We start from the raw sequence: 13,283 nt of genomic DNA on the forward strand, positions 1-13,283 counted from the left end.
GTATGTATTATGCCTAGGTGGGAAAGCTGTCAGTCTGCAGGGATCCCAGGACCAGCCGGAAGAAAATAGCCTGGCTTGTGTCAAAAGACAAGCGGGTCTTCGTCCACATCGTCCTCGACCCCCAACGGACACAGCCGATGCCAGCTATCGTAGTCTACTTCCGTCGTACGCTTCGAACAACAAACGGGCTTGTTCGAAAGGACACAGAGTGAGGCGGAAGAACACCGGCCAGGCGAAGCACACAACGTCTGGCGAAGAACAGCGAAGGCGAACGCAACGCCACACGGACGAGCCAAGGCTAGCCTTACCAAACCAACTGTTCTTACATGATCTATTTATTCTATGTTTTCAGAGTCGCATGACTATGCGGAAATTGCGTTACATATAATATACACCGGCGTATCTGCGTCGGTCAGGCATGGTCGTCCTTGATGCCCCAGCTGCCAACCAGCGCCATCGCCTTGTCGTCGCCCCTGGCAAGACGGTCATCCTGGAGGGTGTCCGCCAGACACTGCCACGGGTCGCGGCTTCCGCCCCACTTCAGGAGATTCTCCTTGAGCCGCTCGCCGTTAGCCCGGTCGAGCGCCTTGCCGTTCGCACCGGCGCGGAATACCACGCGCCAGACCCGCTCGGCCAGGACGCGGTCGAAGACGTAACTGTAGTAGGTGCTGCCGTACCCGTGCAGGTGGCCAAAGAACCCCTGCCAGCACGTGCTGGGAGGGTCGGCGCCGCCCTGGGAGTACTGCCTCTGCAGGTTGTGGTAGACCTGAGTCGAGTTGAACGACGGGTCGGCGACCTCGGGGTTGTGGTATGACTGATCGAGAAGGGAAAGAAGGATCTGGTTCTCCGTGTCAATGCCCTCGAAACGTTTCGCCAGACGGATCCGCTCGGCGACCATCTGGTACGGCAGGGGCTCGTCCGTCTTCCAGTGTCTTGCGAAGAGTCCTAGTACCGACGGGTCGGCGGCGAAGTGCTCCATCAGCGTCGAAGGGAGCTCGGCGAAGTCGGTCGCGCATCTCGTGCCCGACACGTTCTGGAGCTTGGTGCGAGCCAAGATCGAGTGGATAGCATGTCCCATCTCGTGGAAGAGGGTCTCGACCTGGTAGTATGAGAGAAGCGCCGGCGCAGAACTGCCGGCATCGTGCTTTGGGAAGTCACAAACAAGTGCGATGGTGGGCAGCTGCATCAGGACGCCATCCTGCAGCAAGCTCTCCATACCATCGTTGGCAGCTTGCTCGGGTCTCTCGAACTTGGGCATGTCGGAAGTGGCATTGTGAATGTCCTCCGCGGCCTCCTGCACTTCGTACGAAGCGATAGCCCGAGAGCAGCGCAATGTGAAGTGGGCAGGGTTTGGCGACTTGTCCTCCCTGAAAAACAGATCGCAGTACAGGACGGCAATCAACTCGCCAGTATCCGTGACGACATCCAGTCGTCGCACGTCCTCGTGCCAAGTCTCGCCCGGTTGGGACTCTCTAGGCCTGAACTGAATGCCGTAGAGCCGGGTGAATAGCCTCGACATGCCCTGCATGACGGTCCCGATCGAGAAGAAAGAAGGGAGATGGTCGGGATGACGGACCGGAAGCCTCATTCCGGACCGAACGCCATCCATTAGGAAATCCTTATCCCAGGGATGAACTTGAGTAGCAGTCGGGTCAAGTTGAGTCTGCTTCAACCTTAGGAGGTCCGCCATCTCCTGCTGGACGATAGGGGTGTTGTGCTTTTGCAGCGCCTGTAGGAATTGCATCACGGCACCAGGGGACTTTGCCATCATTCTGTCTTTCAAAGAGAGATGGGCATAGCTCGAGAAGCCCGCGAGATTTGCCAGCTCGGATCGGAGCTTGAGCATCGTCTCCAGCAGGTGGACTGTCTGCTTCGAGGCAGTGCGCATCGCCATGTACACCTCCTTCCGCGTTCCTTCGTCCTTGACGCTTCGGAGCGCGGCCTGAGCTTCAGGACCGGTGGTCGGGAGGCGCAACTTGCCTCTCATGGTAAGCGCACGAGCAATGCCGGGATACAGCCCGTAGAAGCTCGAAGATGGAAGGACAACCTCCCTTTTCGCAGGCGCCATGTCCGAAACGAACATGGACCCAACCTCGCTGATCTGCTGCGAGAGGTCGACGAAACGATCTCGCTCCTGTTGCGGCAGGTCGACGGCCGACTTGGTAAAGTCCAGCTTGAGAATCTCCGCAACAGTCCTCTCCTCTTCCGACCATGCCGCGACAACTTCGGGCTGTCCCATTGCCTTCACCAGCTGGTCACTCAGCCCAGTCATGGTATTCAGCTGGTTCATGTACTGGTAAACCATAGACCAAGCCCCAGCAGCTGCTTGTTGGAATCGAGGGTCTGGGTGCGTCATTCTGACAAAGTCGGAGAGATCGAGGACTCGGCAGAGGAGGTCGCTGAGGCGGTCCAGGTCCTTGACGACGGACTGGTATTCAGATACACTTGACGCATGAAGCACGCGATGTACAATCTTCTGCGCCTTCTCCAAGCTCCTGCGGGCGAAAACGTAAAAGCCATTCGGACTCGTGAGGTAACGGTTCTTGAAAAGACCGACGCTGGGCCCAGCCGCCTTGAATGCCTTTGCGGCCCGATCGGGAGAGTCGAACAGCTCGCGCAGAATGCCATCGTCGGTGTTTCTACCCGGAGGTGAGTGGTCGGCGGTGATGCTCGAGGGGGCGGCGCCGGACACGGCAGCCATCCATCGGCGCTGCTGGCCTCGGGAAGCTTGCCGAACGCATTGGGTGCAGACCCAGAGGCCGCGGCTTGGAGATTTGAACATTACGAGAAATTTGTCAATGTGCCGACCATCACTGCAGGTATGGTCGAAAATCTAGTAAAACAAGCAGCAAAGGAAGAAGAAGGGGGAAGAAAAGTGAGGGTGATGGTAGAAATGACCCAGGGCTGTAGCTGGAGAAAAGCATAGAGAGAAATGATCCCACTGGGAATGAGATACCTAACCAATGCGTAGCCGGGATGTCATCCGGACTCGGGGGAGGAATGGAGCCCTTTTTTTGTGCAAGGGTGCGCAGGATGTGCTGGTGCATAATCGAATTCCCGAGCTCCGGAATTAGCCGCAGCGTGGGCCTGGCACTGGCTACTTGCAAGTTGCTTGTGCATCATTCCATGACATCCAAATAATTCTCGCGAGACCAAGACCCCAATTCCCTCAATCGACCAATTGAGCGGACCATGGCTGCTAGAGTGTTGCTACAACGGGTAAATGACTATTGCCGTTTCTTCCCCGGTACCCTTCGATCGCTGACATGGAACCGACAGCGCGCCGCGCCGTTGGCAGCTACGGTTATGCTGGGAGGATTCGCCCTGGCCCCCCGAACTGCCCACGCTGAAGCTCCCGAGAGCAGCCAGGTACGTACGGAGTCGGCGGAGAACATAGCGTTATCCCGCGTATTGACCTCGACGCAGCCCAAGAAGCCCATCTACGACGACTTGGAGCTCCCCGCGACGAGCGGAACCCTTCCTCCTCCGATCCCCCGGGCCGAGCAGCCTCCTCCGGCCGAAGAACCCAAGACCCGAGGACCTACGCCCACCGACCGTCTCGCCGTCCAGATCGGCAAGGCGCGTCTGGCCCTCTACCAGTACGCCGTCGGCGCTGAGGATGCCGTCAACCAGACGATGGACAAGGCCTTCAACCTCGAGCAGTCCTTCACCAGCACCATCGCGTCCCTTGCGCCTCCCCGCGAGAGCGGCGAGAAGCTGATGCCCGGTGCCATCTACGTTCTAGTCGCCGCCATGGCCGGCAGCATCGTCACGCGCAACCGCAGCATCATCCTGCGTGCCACCGCTCCCCTGGCCCTCGGTATCACCGCCGGCTGGACCGTCCTGCCCATCACCATGGGCAACGTCTCCAACCTCGCGTGGAAGTATGAGCAGCGCTTCCCCGTCGTCGCCCAGGGCCACCTCAAGCTCCGCGAGAGCATCGAGAACAGCTTGCGGATGGCGAGGCTCCACAGCGAGATTGGTGTACGATATGTCGACGAGAAGGTCACGGACGCCCGGGAAACCGTCGAGGACTGGGTGAAGAAGGGCAAATAAAAGAACGGGCGGGACTGTACCATAGAAGCGAATAGAGTCGCTGCGCACGGTTCCTTTGTAATTTACACATTTCATCAGCTTGTGGCCGGTGTCATCTTTCGAGCGACGTCGCTCTCAGTCTCGGTGCCATTTGCTATCTGTGTGAGTGAGAGCCATGTGGTAAAGTGCTATTATTCCATGTTCCTATATTTCTTCGGCTTGCCCGCCAAAACGGGCTAAAGTGTCGCTATGCTTTGTTCCAATCCACCTGAACGCCCGTGTATGCAAACCGCCCTCACGGTGAAGTATCGAGTGCCACTAATTCATGTCTGAAGGGCGGCAGCAGTCGACTGAACTGACTGTGCCCCCGAAGGAGCGTTGACGCCCCGTTGAGACATGTTGCGAGGGGACCTGGTTGCCCGGCTCTCGGCCATCTTGCCACCGGCTGCCATGGCACTTGGGTTGGCCTTCTTGCCGCCCTTGCTAGGCCCATTTTCCGGGTCGACGCCTTTGTTGAGGTCTGTCTGTTGGGCGAGCTCGGTTAGATCCTCGAGCCCGAGAGCGCGACACATCTGAGTGTAGCTCTTGCACTTGCTCATTTGCTGGTACATCGAGCTTTTACCTGGCACGATCTGGCACAGCAGGTACTTGGTGTTGCCGAACTTGTTGTCGACTTCCAGTGCGTACTTGACGTAAGTCGCCGCAATCTCCTCCCAGGGTGCCATCCCTCCGTCGGCATTCGACCTGAAGCAACTTGAGTTTGCCTCTGCGGCCGTCGCAATCATGGCGCCATCTACACCGTATTCCTTGATCAGGTCTACTGCGTGATCTCGGCTCTCGACATCGCCGTTCATGATGCAGGCAACGCCAGCTTCGTGGCAGACATCCGCTACCATGCGGAGCTGCTCTCGAATCGCCCGCTCTCTAGGTCTCATAGGAGTCGTCCGGCAGTGGATGGTGAGGCCGGTAATACCAGTGGCGCAGAGCTTCCTGACAAGGGCCTCGGTTTGTTCCGGCGTGTCAAGGAGGCGAATCTTGACGCTGATACCAATTTCGTATTCAGGCATGATGTTCGTGACCAAAGCTTCCAAGATCGCGCAAAGCTTGTCAGGTGTTTTCAGAAGAGCCGCGCCCATTCCGCCGCTGATGCTGAAGGGTTTGGGGCAGCCGGCATTGACGTCGATGCCGGCCACATCCGCTGCGACCAGTCTGGCCGCCTGGACTGCCAGGTCTGGATCGGCCGTTCCGATCTGGAAGATCAGCTTTCCCGCTTCTTTCTCTGGGTGTGTGCTGAAGACCATGGCCTCGGGTATGGTCTTTGGGGGATTCTTCTGGCCGAAGGAGGGGATCTTGGTCCAGTCGATCGTCTTCGTAACAGGGTTCACTCTGCGCGTAGTGCCGATCATGGCTTTGTCGACGGTTTCGGGGCCTGGAAGTCACTTTCAGTGAGAGCTCTAATTTACGCCAGGAGTCTTGCGGCTTACCCCATACCAAGTCTGCACCATAGTGCAGGGCCAAAAGGCGAGAAGGAAGTTCGCCAGAACGGACCATCGGCGCAAGAACGATCTTGCCCCTGTAGTCTACCCCTCGACGGGGAATGGGCACTTTCTTGAGTTCTGATCCCATAGTCTTGAGAAGCGTACGAAATGACATTACAAGGAAAGAAATCAAGCTACACGCCTTTCCGCGAAACTAATGGGAGTTTTCGGCGCAATCCGACGGTTGACTCTTCGGCGATGCCCTGACGGGCTAGATTATGGAGAAAAGTCATGGTGTCTTATCGATAAGTAGTTATCAGATATGCTTCCCCTGATCCTTGTCCATGCACCCAACGTATGCTACCACCTCGCTTCTTTGACTCCTGAGTGCAACCCAGGTTCTTTTAACAGTGAGTTGTTTTGCAGCACCACATAGTCGATCATCAATTAATGAGCCGTCTTACTTGTGTTGCTGCTTTCTTGAAATTGGCTGGCAACAATTTGAAGTCACAAAAGGCTCTGTGAATGAAGACCCCCTGCAATTGTCATCATCGGCGTACGATATCTAGTTTCTCCCATCCAAAGCCAACGCCCCGGTCTTTCTGAACATGGCCACAGCAACCCCATCCAAGGCCAGGCATTTTCTCAAGGAGCGTTTGGACGCCCTGCCAAGTCCAGACGGGACTCCGATCCATCTATAATGCCCAATGCCGAGCCAAGTGCAATTACTATACCGGCTCCCTTCTTGATGACAGTGCCGTGGCCATATTCGAATTGGTACTGCAAAAACGTCCAGCAGCGGACGGAGTGTACAGCTGCAACTATCGCCCGAATGACCGACAATTGCCTTGTAACAACCTTCATCTAGGCTAGGTAGGCCTGGGATGATATGTGATGCCGTGCCTTATATGTCAACCACTGACTAGATCATACTTAAGGATCGCAGTGATGGGCTGCTAGCGTCTCTGAGACATGATAAAGCGCAGCTGATGACCAAAACCCGACCTTCGAAGTTGAAAGTGTAAGCATAGTAAATAAAGGTCAGGCAATTGGGATCTTGGTTAGCTGTTACGAAATGAAACCTAGTGAAAGCTGATCCTGCCTTGGAGGGGTAAAGGAGGGGCAAAGGAGCAGGGGGGGTAACTTTCGCCCAGCTCCAGCCACGGTGAGGCTAGTGAAGAATTTTTCCCAGGTCATTGCGCTGTCCATGTTGCTGTCGCGACAAGACAGACGACTGAGAGCTTCTCCCGGTTTCTCCCTCGCCCCATCAACCCAGCAGAAACCACCCGTTGTCGTTGCAGCCGCCCCCCGATAGCCGCGAACCTCAAGCTCGATAGACCCATACAGAAAGCTGAGGGCCGGCTACGGTTACATACCTCGCTTTTAGCGTCTTGCGCAACTCACACACCTTTCTTTGCCATTGAACCTCGGGTGTCTGGTTGACTTAGTCTCTCTGCCTTTGCCGCGACTCGTCCTGCTGAAGACGTCTCCTTCCTTTTGTGTGCTAACCTTAAACCCCTATTATCCCCCTTCTCCTCCCACACTCTAGTCCGATTCCCCTCCGGCCCAGCGCAGGTCACTCAGTAGAGACACATGCCACTCCTACGAGGCATTAAGCTGCAGCTCCCCAAGACAACTGTCAGCCCGGTCGCTGCTGCCCCTGTACCCGTACTGCAGCTGCTGCCTCCCACCGCCGCCCGCCGCGCACTCAGTTTTTGCGTGCCTTCTGCCCGACCCAGTCCCGTTTCCACACTCACTCGTCGACCCCCGATTCAGGCCCCGTCCCGGGCCAATCACTCAGCAACCCTGGCGGCACACACCAAGCCGACGCCCGGGTCTTCTACCCCTCCCCCTCCATCCCTCCTTGCATCATCCGCCAACGGGACCCCTCCTCGCCCGTCACAATCTGCTGCCGCCCCCGGTATTAAATCCAAAATTCCCTCCCAACGCACCGCGCAGATTGCCCGTCACTTCTCTACCATCTCCAAGGACTCTGACCCAAGTTTCCATCACCAACCGCCCGCAATGGCCTCTCCCTACTCCCTCCGCAAGGTTGGTGCTCCTAACACCTTGGAGCACCGTGTCTACATCGAGAAGGATGGCGTCCCCGTGTCTCCCTTCCACGACATCCCCCTCTACGCCAACCAGGAGCAGACCATCCTGAACATGGTCGTTGAGATCCCCCGCTGGACCAACGCCAAGCTCGAGGTAAATATCATCGCCCCCCCCTCTTCAATGCCTCGTTTCCGTTCGTTTGTTCTCATCGGCGGACGCGAGATGGACGACGAATGTGGTGCTGACCGACATTTCAAATGACAGATCTCCAAGGAGGAGCTCCTCAACCCCATCAAGCAGGACATCAAGAAGGGCAAGCTTCGCTACGTCCGCAACTGCTTCCCCCACAAGGGCTACCTCTGGAACTACGGTGCCTTCCCCCAGGTACGATTGAACCCTCCCAAACGACACCCGCGTACCGGAATCTAACAAAGCTGACCCCGCGCCCTAGACCTGGGAGGACCCTAACGCCATCCACCCCGAGACCAAGGCTAAGGGTGACAACGACCCTCTCGATGTCTGCGAGATCGGTGAGCTTGTCGGCTACACCGGTCAGGTCAAGCAGGTCAAGGTCCTCGGTGTCATGGCCCTGCTCGACGAGGAGGAGACCGACTGGAAGGTCATCGTTATCGACGTGAACGACCCCCTGGCTCCCAAGCTCAACGACGTTGAGGACGTCGAGCGCCACCTGCCCGGTCTTCTCCGTGCCACCAACGAGTGGTTCCGCATCTACAAGATCCCCGACGGAAAGCCCGAGAACCAGTTCGCCTTCACCGGCGAGTGCAAGAACAAGAGGTTGGTTTTCTGTTGCAAGAGTCTTCTTCCGACCACATTTCTAACAAATGTCGCAGCTACGCCATGGACGTCGTCCGTGAGTGCGCCGAGGCCTGGGAGAGACTCATCACCGGCAAGACCCAGCCCGGCAGCGTCTCCACGTAAGTTATCACGCCATTCCTTGGCAAGCCAATCGAGCTGTTGCTAACCTACCTCACCGCAGCGCCAACACCACCGTCAGCCAGTCCCCCGCCCGCCTCGGCTCTGACCAGCTTCCTCCTCTGCCTCCTAACCAGGACCTCCCCGCCGAGAAGATTGATGCTTCCATTGACAAGTGGTTCTTCATTAGCGGTGCCTCCGCATAAAGGAGTTCCTCTCTTGTGTTGACGAAAACGGCAATGCTGGCAGATGCCTCAGCCAGATAAGGCTCAGACGTCTTTTTTGTTTTGCCGTTGCTTTGCTAGTAGATTCTTTTGAACACGAAGTCGAAGCTCAATCAATAACCTAAGGACATCAGCTTGAAATGCCAAAAAGTTAAAAGTACCGTAAAACAAACACAGTTGCAGTATCGTTATGATCGCCTCGCGTGAGTCGTGATTTACTTGGGATTTTCACGTGCGCATCTTCATGCGCGCTGGTCGCTGCGTGCTTTCGACCAGGCAGCGTCGGCATCGCCCTTCTGTCTTCCTCTCCCACATGGAACATAGTCTTGGAGCCGCCACTTATAGCCAATCGAGATTCCCTGGGGATATTATTTCCATCCCTCATAAACGCCGGTACCGATACATGCAATGCCATAATAATACAAGGACATTTCCCTCCTCCTCTCTTTCGTCGAAACCGCTCTAGTCGGTCAAATCGGCCTGCTTCTGCAGACCACGAGAGTGTCTGTCAAGCTCCTCGACGATGTTCTTGATACCCATCTTTTCACAGTCGATGTCCATTTCCTTGCCATCCTCTGCGCGGAAAAGGTTAGCAAAAAAGAAGAAGAAAGCCCCCCCCCTCGAAAAGAGAAAGAAAGGAAAAGCTGTTATATTCTTCTTTCCAGGTCTGGGGGCAGAAACCAAGAGTGGAAGGGCTGAAGGGGTAGTTGAGAACGTACTGAACTTGACAAACAGCGACGGGGGCTCCGTCGACGTCCGCGGCAGCAGGACGGTCTTAATCGACAGGCCAGTCGAGCGCGCCGCAGGCGGGATGCAGGACAGAAACAACCGCGCCGACTTGGCCTTGGGCGAGAAGGGGTTGAACTTGGTGGTGACCTCGGTCATAAACTTGGTGATCATCTTGGCGATTCGCGGCTGCTGGGGGGAGGGACGCGTTGCAAAGTCAATCGCGGTGTGTAATCGGCTTACGGACGGTTCCTTTCTAAAAGGCTCTATCGTCGGCGGTCAGGCTTTGGCGAAGGGGCACGGGACAGTAATATAGATAGATATACCGTGGTTTGAAGTGAGGCCTGCTGAGGTCCAACGAAGCTGTCGCCAAAAATTTGGGTCGCGTGGCTCGGTTCGGGAGGACGGGAGCTTGGACGTCCGTGCATGTGGCTTCCTTACCCATAAGCCGGGGCAGACGGTGTGGCGTTTCTTGCATATCGAGTAAACGGGGTTCGGCGCTTGATTCCCCATCATTTCGTCACCGTGAGAGGCCAGCTTTACGGATACCCACCTCGTTTCTCTTTTGTACACCACGAAGTGCACCACTTTCCATTACAGTTCACGCAGCTTCTTTGGATAAAGTCACAACTGGCCGGTCCCGTCGCCGAAGCACTCTCATCAGCGAGTAGGCGGAAGCAACCCATCACACAACATGTCCTTTGAAGGGTTGCAGGAGCGCCTGACGGCCCTGCAAGAGACCACGGCCCAGCTTAAGGAGCTTATCGACAGGCTTCAGAACCTCGATTTCCAACCGGGATCGGTGCCCCTTGGCGCGGACGAGGAGAACGGTGTCGGTGCGGAGCTGAGCTCGGAGATTAGCCAGATTCTCAGGGAGGAGGATGACGAGCTGGAGCTCCTCGGGGAGGAGGTCGAGGACCTCAGGGATGGGAGGCCGGGAAGCGAGGCGGAGCATACCAAGACCCGTCTAAAGGATGGCGTGGAGAGGCTGAGGCAGGAACTCAAGAGGTGAGGGAATGTTGACGCTCACGGAGGCAGTTGTTGAACGATTGGCAGGAAGCACATTGTCACTAACATACATGCGTAGTTCACGAGTCACCTTCCGAAAGGCGCAGCTTACCGCGAGGCGCAATCTTTCCCATGCGCAGCGTCTCGAGCGCGAACTCCTGCTCCAGTCCTACTCGCAGCCCGTCTCCGAAGCACCCTCCCCGTCCCTCGGCGCTCAAAAGCCGGACGTGATCCGCCACCGACAGGTGCACCAGACCACCCAGAACACGAGCTCGCTGACCGAGGACGACAAGCAAACGGTCGGCGCAAGCAGCAACGTCACGAGTGCGCTGCGGCGCACGCACGACCTCATCGCGGCGGAGCTGGCCCGCAGCGAGTTCGCGCACCAGACCTTGACGGAGTCGTCCGCAGCGCTGGCGCAGCTTAATGACTCGTATGGTTCGCTCGACACGATGCTCGCGAGCTCGAAGGACTTACTGGGCACCTTACTGCGCTCGCAGAAGAGCGATACTTGGTACCTGCAGACGGCGCTTTACATGCTTATGGCGACGGGCGCGTGGTTGCTGTTTCGGAGGCTATTGTACGGGCCATTGTGGTGGCTGCTGTGGCTGCCATTACGGCTGATGTTTAACATCACAGTCGGCGGCGGCGGGGCGGTGATCAAGTATGCAGGGTCTGGGGAGCCGTCGGAGGCGGTGGTGGTGAACGAGGGCAAGATTGATGTCGAGGGCTTGCCGGATGACTCGCTGCCCACCGTGGTGGTCGCGCGGGAGCCGCAACGATCGGCGGCCGGTGGAGACGATCCCGAGTCGCTGGTTGACAAGGTGGGTAGAATTGTGGAGGAAATGCCGGCGGAGATCGGCGAGGAGACGACGCCAGACGATGGAGACCCGGTAGACGTCGGAGCTGCCGTTGACCAGACGTCCAGCGACGAGCTGAAGCAGGGGGCGCAAGAGGAGACAAGGCAGCGTGACGAGCTGTAGGCTAGGCGACAGAGTATCATGGGCCGGCTAGGGCGAAACTCTCTAGCGATTTTGGTGAAAGAAGAAACACCATCACATGGACAATCACCTTGATCTCCGTATTTCTGTTGTTCGGCTGGAAGATGGTGGCTACTTGACTAGAAAGCCAAGTCCCATTGGCCACGGACTATTGCAAGCTTGGAAAGAGTCGAGTCCACAGTTTCTTTGTTCTTCCACCATGTAGCATTCCAGGAGAGAGACCAGGCGCGATGGGGAATCTAGTGTTTGCTCGACGGCGTATCTGCAAGTCTCACCCCAGCTCCCAAGGATCGTTCTAATTGACCCCCTAGAACAGCTTATTGCAACGAACGCCGTGTCGTTGGAAGGCGGCGGGGAGAACAGCCAATGACATGCTGTGTGCGGTTGGCACTGGGGTGCGATCTCCTTGCCTGGTTCCCCATGAAATTCGTAACAAGGGAAAAGTGAAGACGAGGACCTCGCGGGCTTAGCGTGGACGGTGGGGGACGGCATGACGTGGTGAAATTTCCGGTCCTTGCGCGACAGGGTCGTGTAGCTGTATTTCATTTGGCACCTAAGCTTTATCCAACCTCGGTGCTTCGAGGAGTCGCTGTTGTAACAGCGTGAGAAAGGACCGATGGAAAAAGTTTTGTGTTTTATTTATCTTATAGAAATGGTGTCTGAACACATTCAAGACGATCCAGGGGCGCTCGAAAGTGCAGAATTTCCTCATTCGCTCTACATCTCGCCGACTACCCACTGCAAACGGTACATCGCCACGCGCGGCACGATGGCGCTTCCTTTTGGGGCGGGCGATGGCTTGTAACACCGGGCCGACAAGGTTGGTATTCTCTGTCCAACTCTATGGAGCTTTAGGGGATATTGGGAGACGGAGCGTGGCACAGTTATCCGCGTGTACGATGTAGATCGTAGATGTGAAAGTGGTGTGGATGATGGACATCTCGTATTCATGCATTAGACGCACCTCGTGTGAAGTCGTATGAGGCGAAATGTATTCTTGGTCTTATAATTGCCTCAGCTAGCGACAACAGTCGAGAGGCATTGCGTTTGGTCCTTTGGTTTAATTGTACGTATGAGTGGTCAACTGATGGGTAACGGCATGGCGATTGAATGACCTTTGGTCGAGGATAAAGTAGTCCCAAGCCAAACTGGGCGAATACGTGGCTGTTGCAAAGAAGAACGTCCATCCCGTCCTGTGAGTAGCCGTTGCTAGGTGTCGCTCGAAACGAGCCTAGGTCGCAAGGGGGAGTATTCTTGGTGGACTGATATCCCTTGGAGATATATCGCCAAAGATGGTTCATGGAGTCAACCGCTACAGAGCTGATCGTGGTCGTCCGGCCGTGGAAGCTAGTGGGAAACAGGGGTTGGTCACCAACGTTCCGTTTCATTTCAGTGGTCGTCTTTGACAATTGAACTCACCGCCCGGGTGCTAGCTCGCATCCCCGGCGGAATGACCGACACTATGACAGGGTGTGGTGCCCAGCGCTTTGTTCGGCTGAACAGTTGGTTGTCGTCTAGCCCCTCTGCCCCTGAGACAGGGCATGTGCCCTTGGCCAATGACACGATGCCATTGGCTGGGAAACAGTGCATTGCTCGACAAGACGCGTTTCTCCCGCGTCGCCGGTTGTCGTCGTTGTTGTCTTGCTGCAGTTGCTGCTAGCTACTCAGCTGTCAACCCAACCTCGTCCAAAGTCTTCTCGTCCCATCACGCGAGTCTTTCTGCCGTACAAACGTCGGCAAGTCAAGGGAAGCAAGATTGCCGCCGTAGTGTCCGGGTATCGGGCAGAAGCGAAATGGGGCGTCAATGCCGCAAACAACAACAA

At 56.5% G+C, this 13,283-nt stretch overlaps 7 protein-coding genes across 7 annotated transcripts; 3 read left to right on the forward strand and 4 right to left on the reverse strand.

Annotated features, from left to right (window-relative positions):
- Positions 1-323: 323 nt before the first annotated feature.
- Positions 324-2,948, reverse strand: CDEST_02943 (Putative peptidase M3A/M3B catalytic domain, neurolysin/Thimet oligopeptidase, domain 2). Its single transcript, XM_062919102.1, has one exon. The coding sequence runs from the start codon at positions 2,780-2,782 to the stop codon at positions 413-415; it is 2,370 nt and encodes a 789-aa protein (XP_062775153.1). The 5' UTR covers positions 2,783-2,948; the 3' UTR covers positions 324-412.
- Positions 2,949-3,036: 88 nt separating this feature from the next.
- On the forward strand, positions 3,037-4,118 carry CDEST_02944 (Putative MICOS complex subunit MIC26/MIC27 protein). Its single transcript, XM_062919103.1, has 3 exons — positions 3,037-3,219; positions 3,280-3,369; positions 3,427-4,118. Exons 1-3 carry the CDS (start codon positions 3,193-3,195, stop codon positions 4,054-4,056), a joined length of 747 nt encoding a protein of 248 aa, XP_062775154.1. The 5' UTR covers positions 3,037-3,192; the 3' UTR covers positions 4,057-4,118.
- Positions 4,119-4,130: 12 nt separating this feature from the next.
- On the reverse strand, positions 4,131-5,749 carry CDEST_02945 (Putative aldolase-type TIM barrel, tRNA-dihydrouridine synthase, DUS-like, FMN-binding protein). The gene is made up of 2 exons (XM_062919104.1): positions 5,520-5,749; positions 4,131-5,464 (listed from the first exon to the last, which is right to left on the reverse strand). The coding sequence occupies exons 1-2, from the start codon at positions 5,686-5,688 to the stop codon at positions 4,359-4,361; spliced, it is 1,275 nt and encodes a 424-aa protein (XP_062775155.1). The 5' UTR covers positions 5,689-5,749; the 3' UTR covers positions 4,131-4,358.
- Positions 5,750-7,106: 1,357 nt separating this feature from the next.
- Positions 7,107-8,912, forward strand: CDEST_02946 (Putative inorganic pyrophosphatase; the record flags this gene model as incomplete). The annotated part of the gene is made up of 5 exons (XM_062919105.1): positions 7,107-7,721; positions 7,833-7,952; positions 8,020-8,363; positions 8,420-8,503; positions 8,566-8,912. 5 exons carry the CDS (start codon positions 7,107-7,109, stop codon positions 8,705-8,707), a joined length of 1,305 nt encoding a protein of 434 aa, XP_062775156.1. The 3' UTR covers positions 8,708-8,912.
- A 30-nt stretch (positions 8,913-8,942) lies between these two features.
- CDEST_02947 (Putative large ribosomal subunit protein mL53) lies at positions 8,943-9,798 on the reverse strand. The gene is made up of 2 exons (XM_062919106.1): positions 9,445-9,798; positions 8,943-9,300 (listed from the first exon to the last, which is right to left on the reverse strand). Exons 1-2 carry the CDS (start codon positions 9,623-9,625, stop codon positions 9,188-9,190), a joined length of 294 nt encoding a protein of 97 aa, XP_062775157.1. The 5' UTR covers positions 9,626-9,798; the 3' UTR covers positions 8,943-9,187.
- Positions 9,799-10,013: 215 nt separating this feature from the next.
- CDEST_02948 (uncharacterized protein) lies at positions 10,014-11,687 on the forward strand. The gene is made up of 2 exons (XM_062919107.1): positions 10,014-10,459; positions 10,539-11,687. Exons 1-2 carry the CDS (start codon positions 10,146-10,148, stop codon positions 11,440-11,442), a joined length of 1,218 nt encoding a protein of 405 aa, XP_062775158.1. The 5' UTR covers positions 10,014-10,145; the 3' UTR covers positions 11,443-11,687.
- A 464-nt stretch (positions 11,688-12,151) lies between these two features.
- Positions 12,152-12,848, reverse strand: CDEST_02949 (uncharacterized protein; the record flags this gene model as incomplete). Its single annotated transcript, XM_062919108.1, has 1 exon — positions 12,152-12,848. The coding sequence occupies one exon, from the start codon at positions 12,846-12,848 to the stop codon at positions 12,408-12,410; it is 441 nt and encodes a 146-aa protein (XP_062775159.1). The 3' UTR covers positions 12,152-12,407.
- Positions 12,849-13,283: the final 435 nt, after the last annotated feature.

This window comes from Colletotrichum destructivum, chromosome 2, assembly GCF_034447905.1.
Source record: "Colletotrichum destructivum chromosome 2, complete sequence".
Taxonomy (NCBI): domain Eukaryota; kingdom Fungi; phylum Ascomycota; class Sordariomycetes; order Glomerellales; family Glomerellaceae; genus Colletotrichum; species Colletotrichum destructivum.